The following is a 17,924-nucleotide window of genomic DNA, read 5'->3' on the forward strand; positions in this document are numbered from 1 at the left end:
GGCTGTTGAAAAACGAAACAAAAATGGTCTTCCAGTTCTTTCATTATGACCACTACATATACCATACCATAAAAATATCAAAAATTCAAAGAACCCAACTCTTGACACTAAGTTGGGTACTCTATCTAATGAATATTGGAATAGAATAAAAGTGTTCTACATATTTTCTCGTACAATGTGCCGTTATCGCGTAATTTGATGTTCAAAAAAAATAAATATCTGATATTTGGAAAATTGGGTACTTCAGCTGAATGCAACTCTGTTTAAAAAATCCACAGAGGTGTAGTGTCATAGATTTAGCTTGTTATTCTGAAAGGGATTTTGTTTCTCTAGGGGTAACATAGCTCATTATGAAAACTTTAAATGGCTATTTTTTTTTTATCAGGTGAAAATGTTTCTCTTGACCTCAAGATTCTACTGTTAAAATATTTGTAGGAGTTGAAAACTCACCCTGAATACAGGGTGAGTCTTGTGAAAAATAAAGCTGCATTCAGAATCAATTCGCGGGCGGAAGTGCTCTTCGGCACGGAAGCTTAGCAGATTAGATGTTAGATAATCAAATTCAAATCTTGCACGGAATTGGAAATTGGCAAAATTTCTTGCAAGCTGCAAATTATCACTTCGGCAAGGGATTTCATGCCGGCTATGGATGATGCTAATGCTTTTGTTTTGATCAGTTATATGTTCAATTCATTTGAGTATCTTGTCTGAATGATAAATTTCGTGACGAAGTACTTTTCAACTCGCGAATTGATTACGAATGCAGCTTTATCAAAGAAATCCTGTACCTATCTCAGAAATTTTGCAAGAACTTTCAAAACATTATTTTGATGTCGAGTACTAGTTTCAAACTTGATCGGTTCTGTATTTTTAGAAATATTGCCAAAATTAATTTTTTTCTGGTAGCAACTTTTGAGAGTTCAGTATTGTTTGTCTATGATATGGATACATGACAAGCTTGGTAATGAATTCCAATAAGTGCACAAAATACCTGACTTCACTGGGCCTTCCTCATTTTTATTTTCAATTCGTTTCAGTTTCTTCATGGACCGTAGTATTCTGTTTCGTTTTTATATTCCGAAAAAATATAAATGACCACGCGAGAGAATAGTTTTAAGCAAAGATTATAGAGTAAGAGTCTATAATCTTTGAGTTTCATGCCCGTTTGCACCGTTTGTCTAAACAACGATTATATTCTTAAACGACGTTTAATTCCTTAATCGGGTTGCACCGTTCCTAAACGTTGATTATAAGGTCCTTAAACGTTGTTTAAACTAAACGCAGAAATTTGCCCGATTAAGGCGTTGATTCAAAGATTATAGAGTAGAAAGATGGGAAACGAGGCGACTAAAGCGATTTGAGCGACATCTGTGTGTCACGCGTGTTTTTAAAACGCTAGGACTGGTTAAAATATTAATTTGAGTGCCATTTGCAGAAATATATGACATTTTTTAAGATTTCAGACGTCAATTTTGATCAAAGATGTTTTGAATGTTTTGATTCTCATTCCGCTTTTTGTTTATCTGGCTCGTTCTAGTTGCTGATTTTTGGACTTTTTCGTCTTATTTCTTGGTGAAAACATCAAAATATTGTTCGAAAATTATTGAATGGTGAAGAACGGTGGATCAAATAATAAAATGTATTTTACGTGATTAAGATTTTCACTCAACTAAGGAAAATGGAAGCGTAAGTATTAAAAGTCGTAACATGTGAATCGGTCATTCATTGATTCTTATTTTCAGTGCTCCGAAGTGGATAAAATTCTCAGGGCTTGAAGACAATTACTTCAGCAAACACTACTAACTACACTAACTACATGTGTAATGAACATTTTACTGCAGGTCAATTGAGAACTGTACATCGACGTAAATTGTTGTATGCAGAAAGCATCCCTTGCATGAACAGCCTATTAAGTGAAAATTATGATCTTTATAGGTCCATTCAATGATTCTCAATTGCTACTCTTTCAATATATTCAGAAATGCAGAGGTTTTATTGATTTCCATTTGGGAACCAAGTGACTGTCAAACTGTTGTTTAGAAAGTCAAAGTTTTATGAAACCTGCTGTGAGTGTTTTGTTCATTCATTAATCAATTTGTATATTGTGTCATGAAGAGACCATATCATAAGGAAATCATAAAAAAAGCACCAAGAAACTATACTGACATACAGGTCTTGCATATGTCTGCAAGTTTTTTTCTTAAGTGTGGTTCTGAAAATTCTTTAAATAATACCGACATATGTAAGTACCTGGAATATGTATGCTATGATGGTTTATTGAATATTGGTTCATATTAATTTCTGATATATGTATATTTTATAAATTCAACTAAGTTCATTAATTCAGAACAACCTATTGTACAGAAACAACACCTTCGACGTATAGCAGATCACCATATACTTTAGTGTCCTAGTTAAAGCTTCATTTATTGCCCACTATTTCAATTTTTGTAAATTTTTTATGAATTGCAAATAAACATATGGCACATCCAACAGCGTTTTTGGTTGATATCAATTGATTCCAAACAATATTTAGATGAAAACTAACATCCTGATCACAAAGCAAAACCATACTTTTGTTTTGTCGCTCAGGATGTTTGTTTTCTGATAGAAACAAAGTCAATATTGGAATGCAATACGAGAAATAGAATTCGAATTTCGCGCCCCTCAATAAAAAAAACAGAAAACTGTTATCAAAAAGTTTTCCTGTATTGACAGTGCGTTTTTAGCGCCATCTCATTGTCACGCGTGTTTTCACTGGCCAAAATGTAGTCGGTTTTTAGTACTAGCGATATGAGGGCGTTTCCTATCTTTCTACTCTATAATCTTTGGCGTTGATTGAAACGATACTTCAAATTTGATTGACAACTGTGTTCCCTATTTCAAGTAATTTTTATATTACCGGTGGAAAGAAGGTGAATCTCACGAAAAATTACGTATTTCGGTCCACCATATTTCACCTCAACCACACCAAGTTGGTGAATTAAAGAACGCGCCTTTCGTGTTGATATTAAATTTGAATTACTAATGGATGATTTGGAAGATGAGATCTTAATTGATGATGATCTTGATGCACTTGACATCATTGAATTTGGATTTCCTAGACGGTTTCTTCGGAGAGTAAATTATTTCGAAGAAATGGACAATCTCACTTTTTTTAGAAGATTTCGTTTAATGAAAGAAACAGTGTTATTTTTGTTGCCATATCTGGAGAATGATTTGGAATTTGATAATGACTTGTAAGTACGTAGAATAATAATATCATACAATTAGCGTCCTGCGCCCTTGGCCTGGTGTATCGCAACATATATCGTCGGCCCGGTATATCGCAACCGCAAGGTACCGAGTTCGATCCTGTGCTAGACTAGAAATTTTCTAGTGCGGGCCACCATTCACCATTGGGTTACTATGGGGCCTACGGAGAATCAAGAAAATAATATGAATATGAATGATATTTCAGGAATAATAGTGTTGCACCAATAAACCAATTGCTAGCTACATTGAGGTTTTATGCTAGTGCTGGTCACTTGGCTTCTGTTGTCGATTTCGTCAATATAGATGTATCGACAGCATCAAGAAATGTCAAGAATCATTGCAAAAGTTTCATTAGCAATTGGGAAATTATATCCTCAATTTATCAAAATGCCCAAAGATGAGGAAATAATGCTAACTCAACAGTCCTTTTACAAGAAGGCTTCATTTCCTAGGGTGATAGGATGTGTGGATGGTACTCATGTTCGCATTCAGTCTCCAGGTGATTAGTTTTTCTCCTCAATCAAATTTACATCCAATCAAAATACATCGTTTTTAGGAGGAGAAGATGCTGAAGTATTTCGGAACAGGAAGGGATACTTCTCTATAAATGTTCAAAAGCAACTTGCGATGCTGACTTGAAATTTTTGGATGTTGTTGCACGATGGCCTGGTTCAGCAAATGATTCCACAGTTTTCAATAATTCAAGATTGAAGAGAAGAATTGAGAATAATGAATTTCGAAATGGAATTATTTTGGGTAAAACTCCAGTAAAAGCGGATATTCCAAATTTAAATTTACTACTTTCAGGCGATAGTGGATATCCATTGAGAAATTACTTCTTAACACCTCTTCTAAATCCATGCAGTCCTGAAGAACGTTTATATAACGAAGCACACAGTAGAACCCGGAATACTATAGAATGCTGCTTTGGTGTGTGGAAAAGAAGATTTCCAGTTGTGGCATATGGTATGAGGCTGAAGCTGAATAATGTAATGAATGTAATAGTGGCTACTGCAGTTCTACACAACATAGCATTATTGCAAAATGAAGAACTACCTCCGCCACCTGATGATGTTCAAGTTTCAGAATGGAATAATTTGATCATGATGGCAAATGTACCTGATTTGCCTCTCAATAATCAAAATGACAATATCAATGCATATAGGTTGGAACTAATTAATAGTTACTTTTTCAATTTAATTTATAAGCAATAAGCTAATGACTTTGTTCGATTATTTCATTACGTGTAAATTATACTCTCGTTGTTATTAAAAAAAAGACGTATTGAAATATCAATTTTTATTTTTCTCAACATAATTAACTTAAGAAAATCAATTTGGAATTGTTTCCAAGTTATCTTCCAGAGGGATCAGGCGCCCCTTGTGTTCCACACTGGATTCGATTCTGTGACTGCAGAACTTTCAGTTGCTCCAATTTTATTTTATATTCCAAGGCATCAAGTTTAACTTTCGCTTCTTGAGCTGCTTTTATTGAAATAATTTCTTCGTCGATTTTTTCCTCTTGTTTCTTTATGAGATGCAATCTCTTATCAAGGAGCAAGTTGTATTTTTCCCTGAACTCTGTACGTGTTAGAGCCTTTACCACTGTAGTTGGTCTCCTCCTAGATGGTGTATCCAAAGGAACACCTGAAAGAATGATGTATATTAATAAACAATTATTATTTAGAATATTATTACCATCATATTTCCTTTTTTTATTTTCTTGGTTCCCAGATACTGAAGGAGTATCTTCTTCCAGAACCGACTGAACCTCTGGAACTCTCAAACGCTCAGAGATCGGCGTCAATAAATCGGTTGGCACATATTTTTTCCAAGATTCATTGTTCTGAAATAAGATATTAGTGATCTTAATAAATCAAATATAAAGAAAGTAAATAGTTTTGTTCACGGTCAAAATTTCTTACAAAATCATCGACTTGATTTGAAATTGTTTCAACATGTGCGAATGCAATCTCTGGTATTTTTGAAGTCTGTGATTTTGATGGCTCCAGTAAATATGAGGGCACAGTTTCATCATTCTGAAAAAAAATTTCATAATGGTCTTAATAAACTCAAATATTATGAAAAGTAAACTGTTTTGATTATGGACAAAATCACTTACTGATCCAGAATTTTCATTATCAGGTTCTACATCACCTCCTACCTCACATTCTAAACCGTAAATTGTTTTTCCATTCATTAATGAAAGAAAAATGTCATGGCATTTATCTTTTTTTGGTAGGAATGCTCTACCACCACTAGTCTTATAAAGTTCTTTTTTTTCTTCTGCTGCAATTTTCCTCACCTCCCTCTTCCTATTCTCATAAAAGCGCCTCAGAACATCTTTGGATCGGAATATGCCAGAGTTGTTCGAGGCATTTACTTCCGCGGTAATTTTATCCCACACCGAGTTCTTTTTGCGAGTAGATATATGGTCCGTTTTTTTATTTTCTAGTGTTCCTTTGTATTTCGCACAAATATTGGCTATGAGAACCTTTTCTTCGGGCCCAAAACTCAAACATCTATTTCTTTTTAAATTCGCGTTTTCCATTTTATCAAAAATTCGACTTTAAAATGAAACACGAAAACAAATGTTCAAATTTTCCACCTTGGCAACAGAATTTAGACACAAAACCTTGAATTATTTTTTTTGAATCTCACTTCTATGATGTGCTTGGCTGAAATTTTGAATTTTTCATGGTGTTGCCATTGCCAAACCTATCGATGATTAAAGTAAACAACGATTATGATTCCACGGTGCAAACCGGCAACCGCTAAGCAACGTTTAAATATTAAACATTGATTAGTTTAACCATGGTTACCAGCGAAACGGTGCAAACGGGCATAATGCCCGTTTTATATTGATTTCAAACAATATTTTTTAGATACATGGAGCCATAGACATAGAGATCTATGTCTATGCATGGAGCAGAGACAAACTTTCTCTCTGCATGGAGGTTATGAATGTAACCACCACAGATTACAGAGTAGAATGTAACCTTCCTTTGTATGACAGAACCACAGATTACAGAGTAGACAGAACACAGATTCGCAGTTATATAAACAAAGGCTTTACCGAACTCACCAAAGAGTAAAAAGTATTTTTTTTGAGAATCACACTCTAACCTACTTACCGTCATTCATTTCAAGAGAACTATGCGACTTAACTACTCTGTTCATACACAGAACAAAAAAATTTGTGCTGATATTTTTGATGTGGAAATATTTTAGACTTGAAGAACTTTCTACCAGTGAACGAATCTTATAAATGTGTATAATTATGATTGATTGCTGACCAACAAAATATTAAACTCACTTGCTGAAATATGTATCTCTATGCTCAACAAACGTCAAATGTGTCTAAATATCTCTTTTCTATGGTAATCGGTTTAGCGATATGAAAATTCGCATTATTTATTTTTACCTGCTTAATTAATTGGAAATTGGATGAAAATTGTGTAGAGAATTGAAATCTCTACACCTATTGTGTATTCATCATCTTGATGTTTAACTGCTGTATACAATCTGAGGACTCCGCGAAAGGTGAGGTCAGACTTATTTGCATCGTTTCCATCCCCGCCGTTCTGGATTATCATGATTTAACATCCGCCATCTTTACTCAGTTAATAGGCGTTGACTCGTATGTTTTGTTTGTAGGTCCAATGGCTGCAATTAGAAAAAAATTGGTAATTGTTGGTGACGGTGCGTGCGGAAAAACATGTTTGCTTATAGTATTCAGTAAAGATCAATTTCCTGAAGTATACGTTCCCACTGTCTTTGAAAATTATGTGGCCGACATAGAGGTTGATGGAAAGCAAGTGGAATTAGCATTATGGGATACAGCCGGTCAAGAAGATTACGATCGTCTCAGACCTTTATCGTATCCTGATACCGATGTAATCCTCATGTGCTTCTCAGTAGATTCGCCAGATTCTCTTGAAAATATCCCAGAGAAATGGACACCTGAAGTCAAGCACTTTTGCCCAAACGTGCCAATCATTCTTGTAGGTAATAAGAAAGATTTACGCAATGATCCTAATACCATCAAAGAATTAGCTAAAATGAGGCAAGAACCAGTAAAACCTCAGGATGGTCGTTCGATGGCTGAAAAAATTAATGCCTTTGCCTATTTAGAATGTTCAGCTAAAAGCAAAGAGGGAGTTAGAGAAGTTTTTGAAACAGCTACTCGGGCTGCTTTGCAGGTCAAAAAGAAGAGAAAGAATCGTTGTGTCTTGCTTTGAGCCGTATTGTATTCTTATTTTATATAATATCCGTTGTGTGTTAATGATTTCAAGGGGGCTTCTGCATTATGTATGAAACTAACAAAATAAACCCCTATTCTTTTTGTTTAGTTCTCTTCTAAAGATTCCTGCTCCCTTTTGTACCTATGTATATCTAAAGTTGTTAGAGTGTGGAAGAAAACTTATTTCAAATTATGTAGGTAAAAACTGACAAAAATTTTTTTGGGGAATTTTCACATGTAAGACCTGTTAATATTTTCAATCTAAGTGTGAACATACCAGTTGATTGTTGCAGATATTTCAGTTTTTAGGAGGACTTTTCTTCCATGCCATGGCTGATATTTTTTATAATCAAATTCAGTGTAAACATTTAGAGTCTTGTCAGTGTCAATTGCACAAAATATATATGGCATGCACATTTTTTTTGGTGAAAAATTTCAAATTCTCAGGACATCAGTTGGGATTTTGTCGATTTTCAATCGTCACTTGCTCTATTAAAAAAGTGAAAATATTTGATTTCATTCTAATTTCTTCAACATTGAAGAAGGTTTTCTTTTCTGTTTTGATTTAAATTCTCGATTTTTTGTGATGACATTGATTAAAAGTATTACATTTGTGTTGGCTTTAAAAAATTTTCAATATAAACATACAGATATCTTCATGAACTTGTATAAAACTGAAAATATCATTTTACACTTTTTTGTACTAAAAACAAAGTTGCTTTCAATTAAGTAGATTATTTTGTGAGGACTTGCTCTCACAGCTATAGATTGATTCAAAATGCCCGTAACGCAGTCAGGTGTTGACAGAATAAAGTTGCCCTCTATTCATGTATTTAAGGATCAGAAGCCATTGATGGATTGTATTGAACAAGTCTTCATAATTTAGTAGGTATTCAAATTATTCTTATTTTTAAGATGAATATTAAAAATTATGCATTATTTTATATATTATATGTAATGATGATTAATTATTATTAAATTTACAATTGTCATATTTTTGAATTTGACCATTCGTTTTTTTCAGACAGTGTCTGGAGCTGTTATTCTAGCTTTAAGTTAGTGTGTATCTTAAAGGTGAATAAATTGTTTTCCTTTATTATAATATTCTTTCCATCAATTTCCTGCTATGCTCATGAAAGGTTAAAATTGTTTGATCTGAGTTTTATTTCAATAGATTCCATAGTGGTATATGCTTCTTATCCTTGAGTGCGTATGTTAATTTCTGGTGAGTGAATCAAATTCACTTCTAAATTAATGTTTTTATTTATTATTGAATACTGAAATTATTATATTAATTCATCATAGAGTTGTTTAATCAAACATAAATGATTAAAAAGGATTTATTTATCTCACTTACTCAAGGAGTATATATGTTTCATACTTAGTTGAATGTATATAGCTCTTAGGCTCTCAACTGCAAGTAGAGGACACCAAGTGCCAATGATGTATGGTTTTAGCATTACATAAATACAACAGTTGTTTTTATACAATGTCTATAGGGTACGCAATAAGGTATATTTTTATCGAATATTCAACAAAATTAGTGCTTTGAATAAAAAAAAAGGAATAATTATTAAAGAAAACGTTGAAAACAAGCGAGAAAACGCCCAACAAAATTAGAACTAAATGATTCGATGAGACACCTCGCGAAAGTAAATAATGGTTTATATTTTCTTCTCAAAAGTGTGTTCATTGGGTATTCGGAAAAGACCTAGGTAAATTTTTTATGGTAGTTTTTTTGCAGCTACCTGCTTTGAATAAAAAAAAGTTCTGAGCTTCAATTGGTCGACATCTTTGGTTGAGTTATGCGGTACTATTATGAGCTCAAATAAGCAAATTAAACTTGCAGAGACAACAAAAGAGGTTACTTGTCTCTGGAAAGTGTATCGCTATAATATATACCTACTTAAAATTCCTCTTTGTATATACTTTCCAGAGACAAGACTTTTTCCCTTTCTCTAAGATACTCTCCTTCGAAGCGTGGCATGCGCAGAACAAATATATACACGTTTTCTATGGTTTCTCTCTGGGCGTATACAGGGTGAGTCGGGAGGAAGGGACCTAACTCCAGATGTGTATTATACACGTAAAAATAGTTTCAAAAAACCCATATGTTCTCATACGATTCTCATTTGTTTTCCAAATATAGCTAATTACAAACAAACAAAATTTCCTACATTTACATGATTTTAATCATAGGGCTGTTTCAACAAATGTTCAAAAATACCGCCATTAACCTCTAACTAAACATATTCTACTTTCATGCAGAACGGAATTGAATTCTGAAAGAAGTACCACCCAAAGGGATTCGAACCTACAACATCCTGATTACCCTGAGTTGGGAGAGTACCTGACCGGTAATCAGGGGGTCGTGGGTTGGAATCCTGCTCTGGAGGGTACTTTTTTCAGAATTAATTTCCTGTCTGCATGCCGTTAAAACTTTCATAGGACATTAAACTATCTAAACATTCTACTTCGCCTGCGAAGAACTCTTGTTGCTTTTTTAAGTGATTCATGTCTTTCTTTGACAAGCAAGTGTTTTATTAACTCTACTGTGGAATCAAAGAGAGTATCAACAAGAGGTTTCACTTTGCCGATTTACAAGAGAAGATCGAAAGCATGGAATTTTAACCTTGAGGTGGGGAGACCCATTGAACTCCCATAGAGTTCAATGGGGAGACCCTACGCGCCATCAATATACTGCGCTCAGATTCACTACACTCAAACGAGAATCTGGGCGACCAATCAGATTGGGACTTGCGAACAGAACGAGCTTCTGCTTTTGTGCTGCTAAATCAGGAAACATTCAAGGGCATTGAAACGCAACCGGCCAAAATGATAGAGTGAATCCTCTTATGTTGATACTCATTGGTGGAATGTTTCCCTGAATGGGCTCTTGGTCGAGCTGACGAGGGCTGGGTTCGTTGTTGTGGCCTATGCGGATGACCTTGTCCTATACTCATCAGAGGTAAGGAAATCAGTGTCATCTTCGATCTGATGCAGAATGCCCTGCGGATGATTAAACGATAGTGCTTAGAACGAACTCTCAACATCAAGCTTCCTAGTTTGTTTGGGATTGGGCTTAACCTATCCAAGCATATTCAATATCTCGGTGTGACACTGGACCACAAACTATTGTGAAACAAACACATTAAGACTCAATCGAGCAAGGCTTATGTAATTTTTTGGTCTACTCGGAGAGTGCTTGGTAAGGGATGGGGCTTCAAACCACACATTATGCACTGATTGTACACTGTAGTGGTGAGGCCTATCCTTACTTACGCATCTCTGGTGTGGTGGACTTCAATGGGGAAGAACTGCAGCCGCACCATTATGACTGTAGATGTCAGAGGTCCCCTACGGCCCATGGGGTGTCTGCCGGGTTTACCTCCTTCACACCTTGTATATAGCTACAGAGGTGGCTATGAGGACAGCTTTAGAGTCTGGAATAATAGACAATGGCGTAACAAAGAAATGTTCAGGGACGAGAGACGAGAGGTCTCTCAAGATGGTGAAGGATGCCAACGCATAACTTCTTCATAGAGAGTACAGCGCGGGCACCAGCTTCTACTTCGCCGAACCCTACAGGGTAATTGTTCCTGGCATAGACCCACAAACAGGCTTCTTGTGCCTGAAAGTTCCACTTGGTTTACCGATGGCTCTGTGATGCCTACTGCGACTGAAGTGGGAATTGTGGGACCCGAGGTGGGACCTCATTTCAATCTGTCCATTCCCTAGGGAAGTATATTGTTCCATAGTACAGGCTGAACTGTATGCTATACACACTGGAGAATATCCGCAGAGAGAACTCGATAAAAACATCTATATTCCTTGTGATAGTCAGGGAACCCTGAAATTATTTTCTGAGGAAAGGGTTAACTCATACCTAGTAGAGGAATATGAAGGGAGGATCTGCGGGTGCTAGTTTCTGATAACATTGTGAAAGTTATCTGATGCCCGGTGCACGCAAGACTTCTGGGAAACGAGAAGGCAGACTTACTTGCAAAGCGGGGAGCCCGCTCAGCTTTTGTTGGTCCGGGACCGGCGCTGCCTATCTGTCGTACATTGGTTAAGAACTTCTTTAATAGATGGCTAGACAGGAAATTTTCCTCTGAATGGAGCATGAGAAGTGGTCTCAGGCAGTCGAGGCTTCTCATTGAGAGACCGTCCTTTGTGCCTGAGATAAAAAAACTCCTGGCTCTTGAGAGGAAACAACTGATACTAGTGACTGGAATGGGAATGCATGGCTGTTCCCTGTGCCGCTGATGCGGAATCTCTCCAACTACAAGCAGTTGAAGAATGGGTCACTAGACCTCAGTTCAGCCCAGTGGGGCACTGCACGTAGAAGAAGAAGCCCCGATGCATTCCTCTTCAAATCATCTTCTTTTACATCTACATGCAGTGCCCCACCGGGCTGAACTGAAGCCTAGTGACCCATTATTCGTCCGCTTGTAGTTGGAGAGACTTAAACCCTCTGAGACACGCTGACAAAAATGCCACAAGTGGACAGAGAGGAGTCCCTCTCAACATAGGAATTGTAGGTGTTGTGTTTCCTAGGTTTTTAATCCTTATAACTCTTCAAGGTTGCTGCAGATGAACAGAATATGTTCAAAAGTTTCATCAGCGCTCCTGCCCGGCGGCGCATGGTACAACTGGACAGCCCCATTTCATTTAAATGTTTATTAAAAAATTTGACATTCATTGTCCCAGTCGCCAGAATCAACTGTTTCCTTTCAAGGGTCAGGAGTTTTTTGACTTCAGGTCTAGAGAAGCCTCGACTGCCTGAGACACTTCTCGTGCTCCATTCAGAGGAAAATTTTCTGTATAGGCATCTATCTTCTGCGGATATTCTCCAGCGATAACCAGGCACCTCGGCACCTGCCTCAACAGTATATTCAGATAAGCGGAGATAACCATACTCGGTTAATACTGGGTTAAACTTCTGGTTATTGAGGTTAGAAGTTGTGAAGGGACATAACCAAGGGCAAAACCAGGAATAACCGCGTTAATTACCGGTTATCCGCTTGAAATCGATTATGGTCTACACCAAACAGGCTCCTCGTGTCTGAAGGTTCCACTGGGTTCACAGATGGCTCTGTACTGTCCACAGGGACTGGAGTAAGAATCGTGGGACCGCCTTTCTACCTGTCCATCCCCCTAGGGAAGGACTGTTGCAGGCTGAACTGTATGCTGTTCTGGCCTACAAACTAGTTTGTAGGCCAGAACAGCCTGTTTGGTGTAGACCATAATCGATTTCAAGCGGATAACCGGTAATTAACGCGGTTATTCCTGGTTTTGCCCTTGGTTATGTCCCTTCACAACTTCTAACCTCAATAACCAGAAGTTTAACCCAGTATTAACCGAGTATGGTTATCTCCGCTTATCTGAATATACTGTTGAGGCAGGTGCCGAGGTGCCTGGTTATCCCCTCTTATCCAAGCCAAAGTTTTCGTCCTATTTCTGACGCAGAATATGAATATACCATTAAATTTTTTTACTGTTAATTTCGGGACACCTGTAGAAACAACGTATGACTTCCACATAGGTTGTGTGCGTTACTTGGGCCACTCTATAGAAAACGGGACACATTCGAAGGTCGTCGACACCGACGTGGACCTCGACCGTCAATTACATAGTTGCATTTCGAAGAGTTTACCTGCGAACATAAATCGATACCGTGAATACGGGTACCCCACAGCGTGAATTCGGACGGGCCTTCTGTAGCAGAAATTTGGATGCCGCCGTGCCCAGCAGGGAACAAAGTCCTTCACCCTCTGGCGACTGCAGACTTCGACACGGCAGAATCCCAGTCTAATCTAATATTACTAGCTTGAAGTTGCTGCTTCGCTAGTCTAAAATTTCATGGCACAACTCTAGTTTATCATTAGAATAATTCAATAAGCATGTAACAAAAACCTTCACGATGAATAAAACTAAAAACAAACTCCAATTACCGAAAGATTCGCGCAACCTTCCTAAAAAACTGAATTCCCTATTTTACGATCCTAGTTCAAATCGAAATGATCGTGCTCCTTCTCTACCAAATTTGGGTAAGAAAACGGCAGAGATTATTTTGTATGCAACTGAACAGAGAATTCTACCGAAAGTGCGTATGTAACGGTAAAGATTTCACGGCGCATGAATTCTCGATTAAATTTTTTAGAGAATTCTCGGCCGTTGCAAACGGGCTGAAAGAGCATTTTTCATCAAAAATAAATGCCGCAGATAAGCTGGAATTTCATTCCAGTCGAGAACCCTCTTCAAATGAAACATTATTTTGACAGATTTCAAACTCTTAAGCCCGTTTGCAATAGCCGAGAATTCTCTAGAGAATTTACTCGAAAATTCATGCGCCGTGTATTATTTACCGTTGCATTTGCATACGCACTTTCGGTAGAATTCTCTGTTCACTTGCATACAAAATAATCTCTGCCGTTTTCTTGCGAGAATTTTGTAGAGAATTCTCTAAAAAATTTTATCGAGAATTCATGCGCCGTGAATTATGTACCGTTACATACGAACTTTCGGTGAAATTCTCTGTTCAGTTGCATACAAAATAATCTCTGCCGTTTTCTTACCAAAATTTGGTAGGGAATTCTTCAGAGAATTCACGGCTGTTACAAACGGGCTTTAAAATTGGTTATCGTGAGTAGGTAAACCTCGGATGTTTAATAGAGCTTCTTGAGCTCAATAAAATTGTACTTGATCATTTTCCCCAATCCCTTATACTTATAATGTAGCAAGCGTCGGCCATGAAAGCCGGATTTATTGACGACAAAAATCGATATTTTTCGTAATTTCCTCATAACATAGGAATGAATTCACACAAAACCTACTCGAACAAATTCTCTACAGTCTGCACTATTTATACTTTATTGAATTAAAAATTTAAAATTTGGTTATCGTCGGTTATCTTCCAAAGTTAGATATATACCAAAGCGTAAATTGTACTTGATCATTACCCTCTTTTTCTTATTATAGTTCACCGTTCACCCAGCATCGGCTTTAAAAGCTTGAAATCAAGAACTTCATGCACGACTTATTTAGGAAACATCGTTTTTTACGGCATCTGTTCGTTAAAGATGAAATGTTATTACACGGAAACCTAATCTGGTGAATTTTTCTTTTCTCTACACTATAGTGAAGTTCCCATCAAAATCGGACATCTGGTTCCGGAGTTTCATTCATCAATGCTGTATCCCATAACCGAGAATAAACCTACAAAAAGATTGAAAAAAAATAAGAGAAAGAACGGTGCTATCAAAACCTAATTTCCTAGGGCTTGCGACTGTGTGCCTTCCTGTGGTAATAGCTTTTCTAAGAGTGGAATCAGACAGCAGAAAAGCTGGTTATCGGTTATCGGCGTGAGCTTGAATTTCCCTTGCTTTTTCTCTCCGCCAGCTATCCTTGATTTTCCTTATTTCTTGACGGACCTCGCGTTTTATATTTATAAGGCCGTTTTGGACTGCGACATGGCCAGGCTTGTCAATTGCTGTTTTCATTGCTTTGTGTTTTGCCTCAAAAAGGGGTGCGATATGAGTTTAAGTGTTAGACACTTTTTGACGGTAGCTGTGAATCTTTCTGTTGTGGAAGGGTTTTGTAGTTTGAAGATTTGAAGGCGCTCTCTTAGTAACAAGCCAAAGTTACTAAGAGAGCGCGTTGGTATTTTGGGAGCATTGATATTTTCATTCTCGAGATTACCAGCCTATGAGAAGTCCAGCACTCCAGATCTGTTCTGGGTTCAGTGACCAACACTTCTTTGAGATCTTTTCTTCTCACGATTACATTGTCGAGAGTATGCCAATGCCTTGAGCGCGGGTGGCGCCAAAGGTCCCCCTTGAATTGGGTCTCGTAATGAAATAGGTGTTCGTTATACACAGATTTAGTTCTGCACAAAGAGCTAGCAGACGTTCTCCGTCCGAATTGATGCTGTCTGTGCCGTGTTCCCCTATTATTCCTGGCCACAGTTCTGAGTCTTGACATCTACCCACTCTGGCGTTGAAGTCTCCAAGAAGGATAATTCGTTCCCGTTTTGAAATTTTACTTAATGTAGCAACGAGTGTTTCGTAGAAAGTGTTCTTCAAGTTGTCAGAGGAGTTCAAAGTGGGTGCGTATACTGCAATGATGTTCACGAACGTGTTATTTGCTGCAGGAAAGCGTAGGCTCATTATACGTTCTGAGATGTCAACTGGATTTGCGGTTAGTTTGGCGGCCAGGTCGTTTCTTATGGTAAAGCCTACGCCATGTTGTCTGATTTCGCCTTTCGGCAAGCCCTTCCAGAAAAGAGTATACGCTTGTTTTACCAAGCTACCTTCGTCCGAAAAGCGTGTCTCGCTTAAGGCAACTATTGCAACGGATGTTCGTTGCAGTCCCTTATCGATTAGGGCGGTACGCCTCTCTGGACGGTCGACCTTGGGGTTGTCTAGGAAGGTTTCATGCTGCAAAAGCTATGTGCTTTTCATTGGTGGTTGTACGATGATTCACTCTCCCCCGGAGATCCGAATGGAAGGGTATTTTACCTCCGGATACAAATTTTGTCCTGTTCGACTGATCCATCTTCTGCAAAGAAGAACTTTGGTTGCGGTTTCGACTAGATTATCTTGTGGCACAGATATCTTGAGACGACAAGGTCTCAGACGTAACAAGCAACGCAGAGAGCCATTTCCTGTTCAAGCCAATGTTCAGGCTAGGTAATTGTGGGAAACATAGTTATACCGCTCATGTTCGGTCGCCAGAGCCTCGTTCGTAGAAACAGGGTGAACCGCGAGTAGGTGAGGTTGGCATTTGAGAGGAGAGGCTATGAAACGCTTCCTTCCCCCTTACACCCCAGAGTTTATAGAAAGACAAACATACAAACAAACAAACTAGTAAACACACGCATCCCTCTATCTTCTTCTGTTTTCAAGTTATAACTGCAAACTCATTTTTCGGCTCTTCGTACTGGTGCCTCTATTTCGTAAAGTATCAGTGATATCGAAAAACAAATATTACATTATACATACACTTTTCCATGTGTCGTAGTCGAATATTTTTTTCAGTCCGCAACTTCAGTGGTATAGTGGCAAATTTCATTTTTTTGAATATAAATCCTATGTTATTTTTACATATTCTAGTTCCTTTTTTCTGATTCAGAATATATGATATTAGTCGTATCTCTAATTGTTCTTCCAATAAAAAAACTCAAAAACGGTCAAGTTGACAGGTCATTTTCATTGATAATACGATAATGAACTTTATGCTTCTATGTTGTGTCAGATTATGAGAAATTTTGGAGATCATTTTCATTCCGGATATTAGAGAAGATGCTCGGGAAATGAGGAAATTATGAGAATTTCCATGACTGACCATTCCATTCATATTCACCAATTTACCTAATATGTACCTACTAGTACTTGCACAGCCTTATTTGTGAAGGTATTTGAAAAGGCTGTGGTACTAGTATTTAGATTATCTATTGGTTGAAAAGGTTTCGGAACATATTCAGTCACTGAAGACAAAACCTGTGTCATTTTAGCCTGACACAATTTAGGGGCATAAATAAATTATCATATCATCAATGAAATGACCTGCCACATTTAAAATATTAGTATGGATGAGGATCAGTAAAAATATGGACATCCTTGTCCGAAAGTTTGTATGAATATCTACGAGGATGTACAGGGTGGGCAAATTTCGATGTTTTAGCACTACAACTTTTAAACCAGTGGAGATAGACAAAATCTGATACCCCATTCTCGGTCTCTTTTTCTGAGAAACTAACAAGAGTAGTAGTCATTTTTGGCCACCTTCTTTTGTTTTCGAGTTATAAGCTAAAATTGACAAAATGGCGATTTCGAAATAAATTTATATCTCCGCTAATACTGATGATAGAGCTGTGAAATGAAAACATTATACAGGCACTTTTTCAAGTAGAATCCAGTGGCGTGCTTATCTTTTTAGCAGGATTTTTAATTACGAAGCTATGACCCAAAGTTATGTTTTTTTAAATGGGAACACTAGATTTCTGTGCAATTCTTTGAAAGCTTAATTTTTACTGATTTCAAAAATATATAACATCATATGGTTTGTATCAATATAAATAATAGAAAATGGTCAAAAACCTTTTTTCTCAATATTTCTATGGTTTCAACTTTTGAGGAGCACAGAAAAATAGAGCTTCCTATAACAAGAGCAGTCTCCTTCCGGCAATGTCATTCTTTCTATGCTTTTTACCAATTTTCACAAAATTTAAATTTTGGAGAAATTGAGTAAGGAGCATAGAAATGAAAGGACTAATAGAAGGAGACTGTGGTATTCATAAGATGCTACATTTTTCTATTCTCATCAAAAGTAGGAACCATAGAAATATTAAGAAAAAAGGTTTTTGACTATTTTCTATTATTTATATTGATACAAACCATATGATGTTATATATTTTTGAAATCAGT

At 37.1% G+C, this 17,924-nt stretch overlaps 2 protein-coding genes and 1 long non-coding RNA gene across 5 annotated transcripts; 2 read left to right on the forward strand and 1 right to left on the reverse strand.

The window, feature by feature from the left end:
* The first annotated feature begins 2,896 nt into the window (after positions 1 to 2,896).
* On the forward strand, positions 2,897 to 4,533 carry LOC123307289. 2 transcript variants are annotated; one of them, XR_006536969.1, is made up of 4 exons: positions 2,897 to 3,239; positions 3,461 to 3,754; positions 3,812 to 4,011; positions 4,063 to 4,533. It is a non-coding gene; the product is annotated as an uncharacterized LOC123307289 (long non-coding RNA). The 2 variants fall into 2 exon arrangements; XR_006536968.1 differs by lacking the exon at positions 2,897 to 3,239 and having other exon boundaries at positions 3,325 to 3,754; positions 4,063 to 4,527.
* Positions 4,534 to 4,539: 6 nt separating this feature from the next.
* On the reverse strand, positions 4,540 to 5,960 carry LOC123307288. Of its 2 annotated transcripts, none has more exons than XM_044889532.1 (4): positions 5,377 to 5,960; positions 5,180 to 5,293; positions 4,953 to 5,085; positions 4,540 to 4,901 (listed from the first exon to the last, which is right to left on the reverse strand). In XM_044889532.1, the coding sequence occupies exons 1-4, from the start codon at positions 5,803 to 5,805 to the stop codon at positions 4,609 to 4,611; spliced, it is 969 nt and encodes a 322-aa protein (XP_044745467.1). In that variant the 5' UTR covers positions 5,806 to 5,960; the 3' UTR covers positions 4,540 to 4,608. The 2 variants fall into 2 exon arrangements, with proteins under 2 accessions (XP_044745467.1, XP_044745466.1); XM_044889531.1 differs by having other exon boundaries at positions 4,953 to 5,100; positions 5,377 to 5,958.
* Positions 5,961 to 6,617: 657 nt separating this feature from the next.
* Positions 6,618 to 8,596, forward strand: LOC123307672 (ras-like GTP-binding protein Rho1). The gene is made up of 2 exons (XM_044890074.1): positions 6,618 to 6,797; positions 6,912 to 8,596. Exons 1-2 carry the CDS (start codon positions 6,758 to 6,760, stop codon positions 7,493 to 7,495), a joined length of 624 nt encoding a protein of 207 aa, XP_044746009.1. The 5' UTR covers positions 6,618 to 6,757; the 3' UTR covers positions 7,496 to 8,596.
* Positions 8,597 to 17,924: the final 9,328 nt, after the last annotated feature.

This window comes from Coccinella septempunctata, chromosome 2 (genome assembly GCF_907165205.1).
Source record: "Coccinella septempunctata chromosome 2, icCocSept1.1, whole genome shotgun sequence".
Taxonomy (NCBI): Eukaryota; Metazoa; Arthropoda; class Insecta; order Coleoptera; family Coccinellidae; genus Coccinella; species Coccinella septempunctata.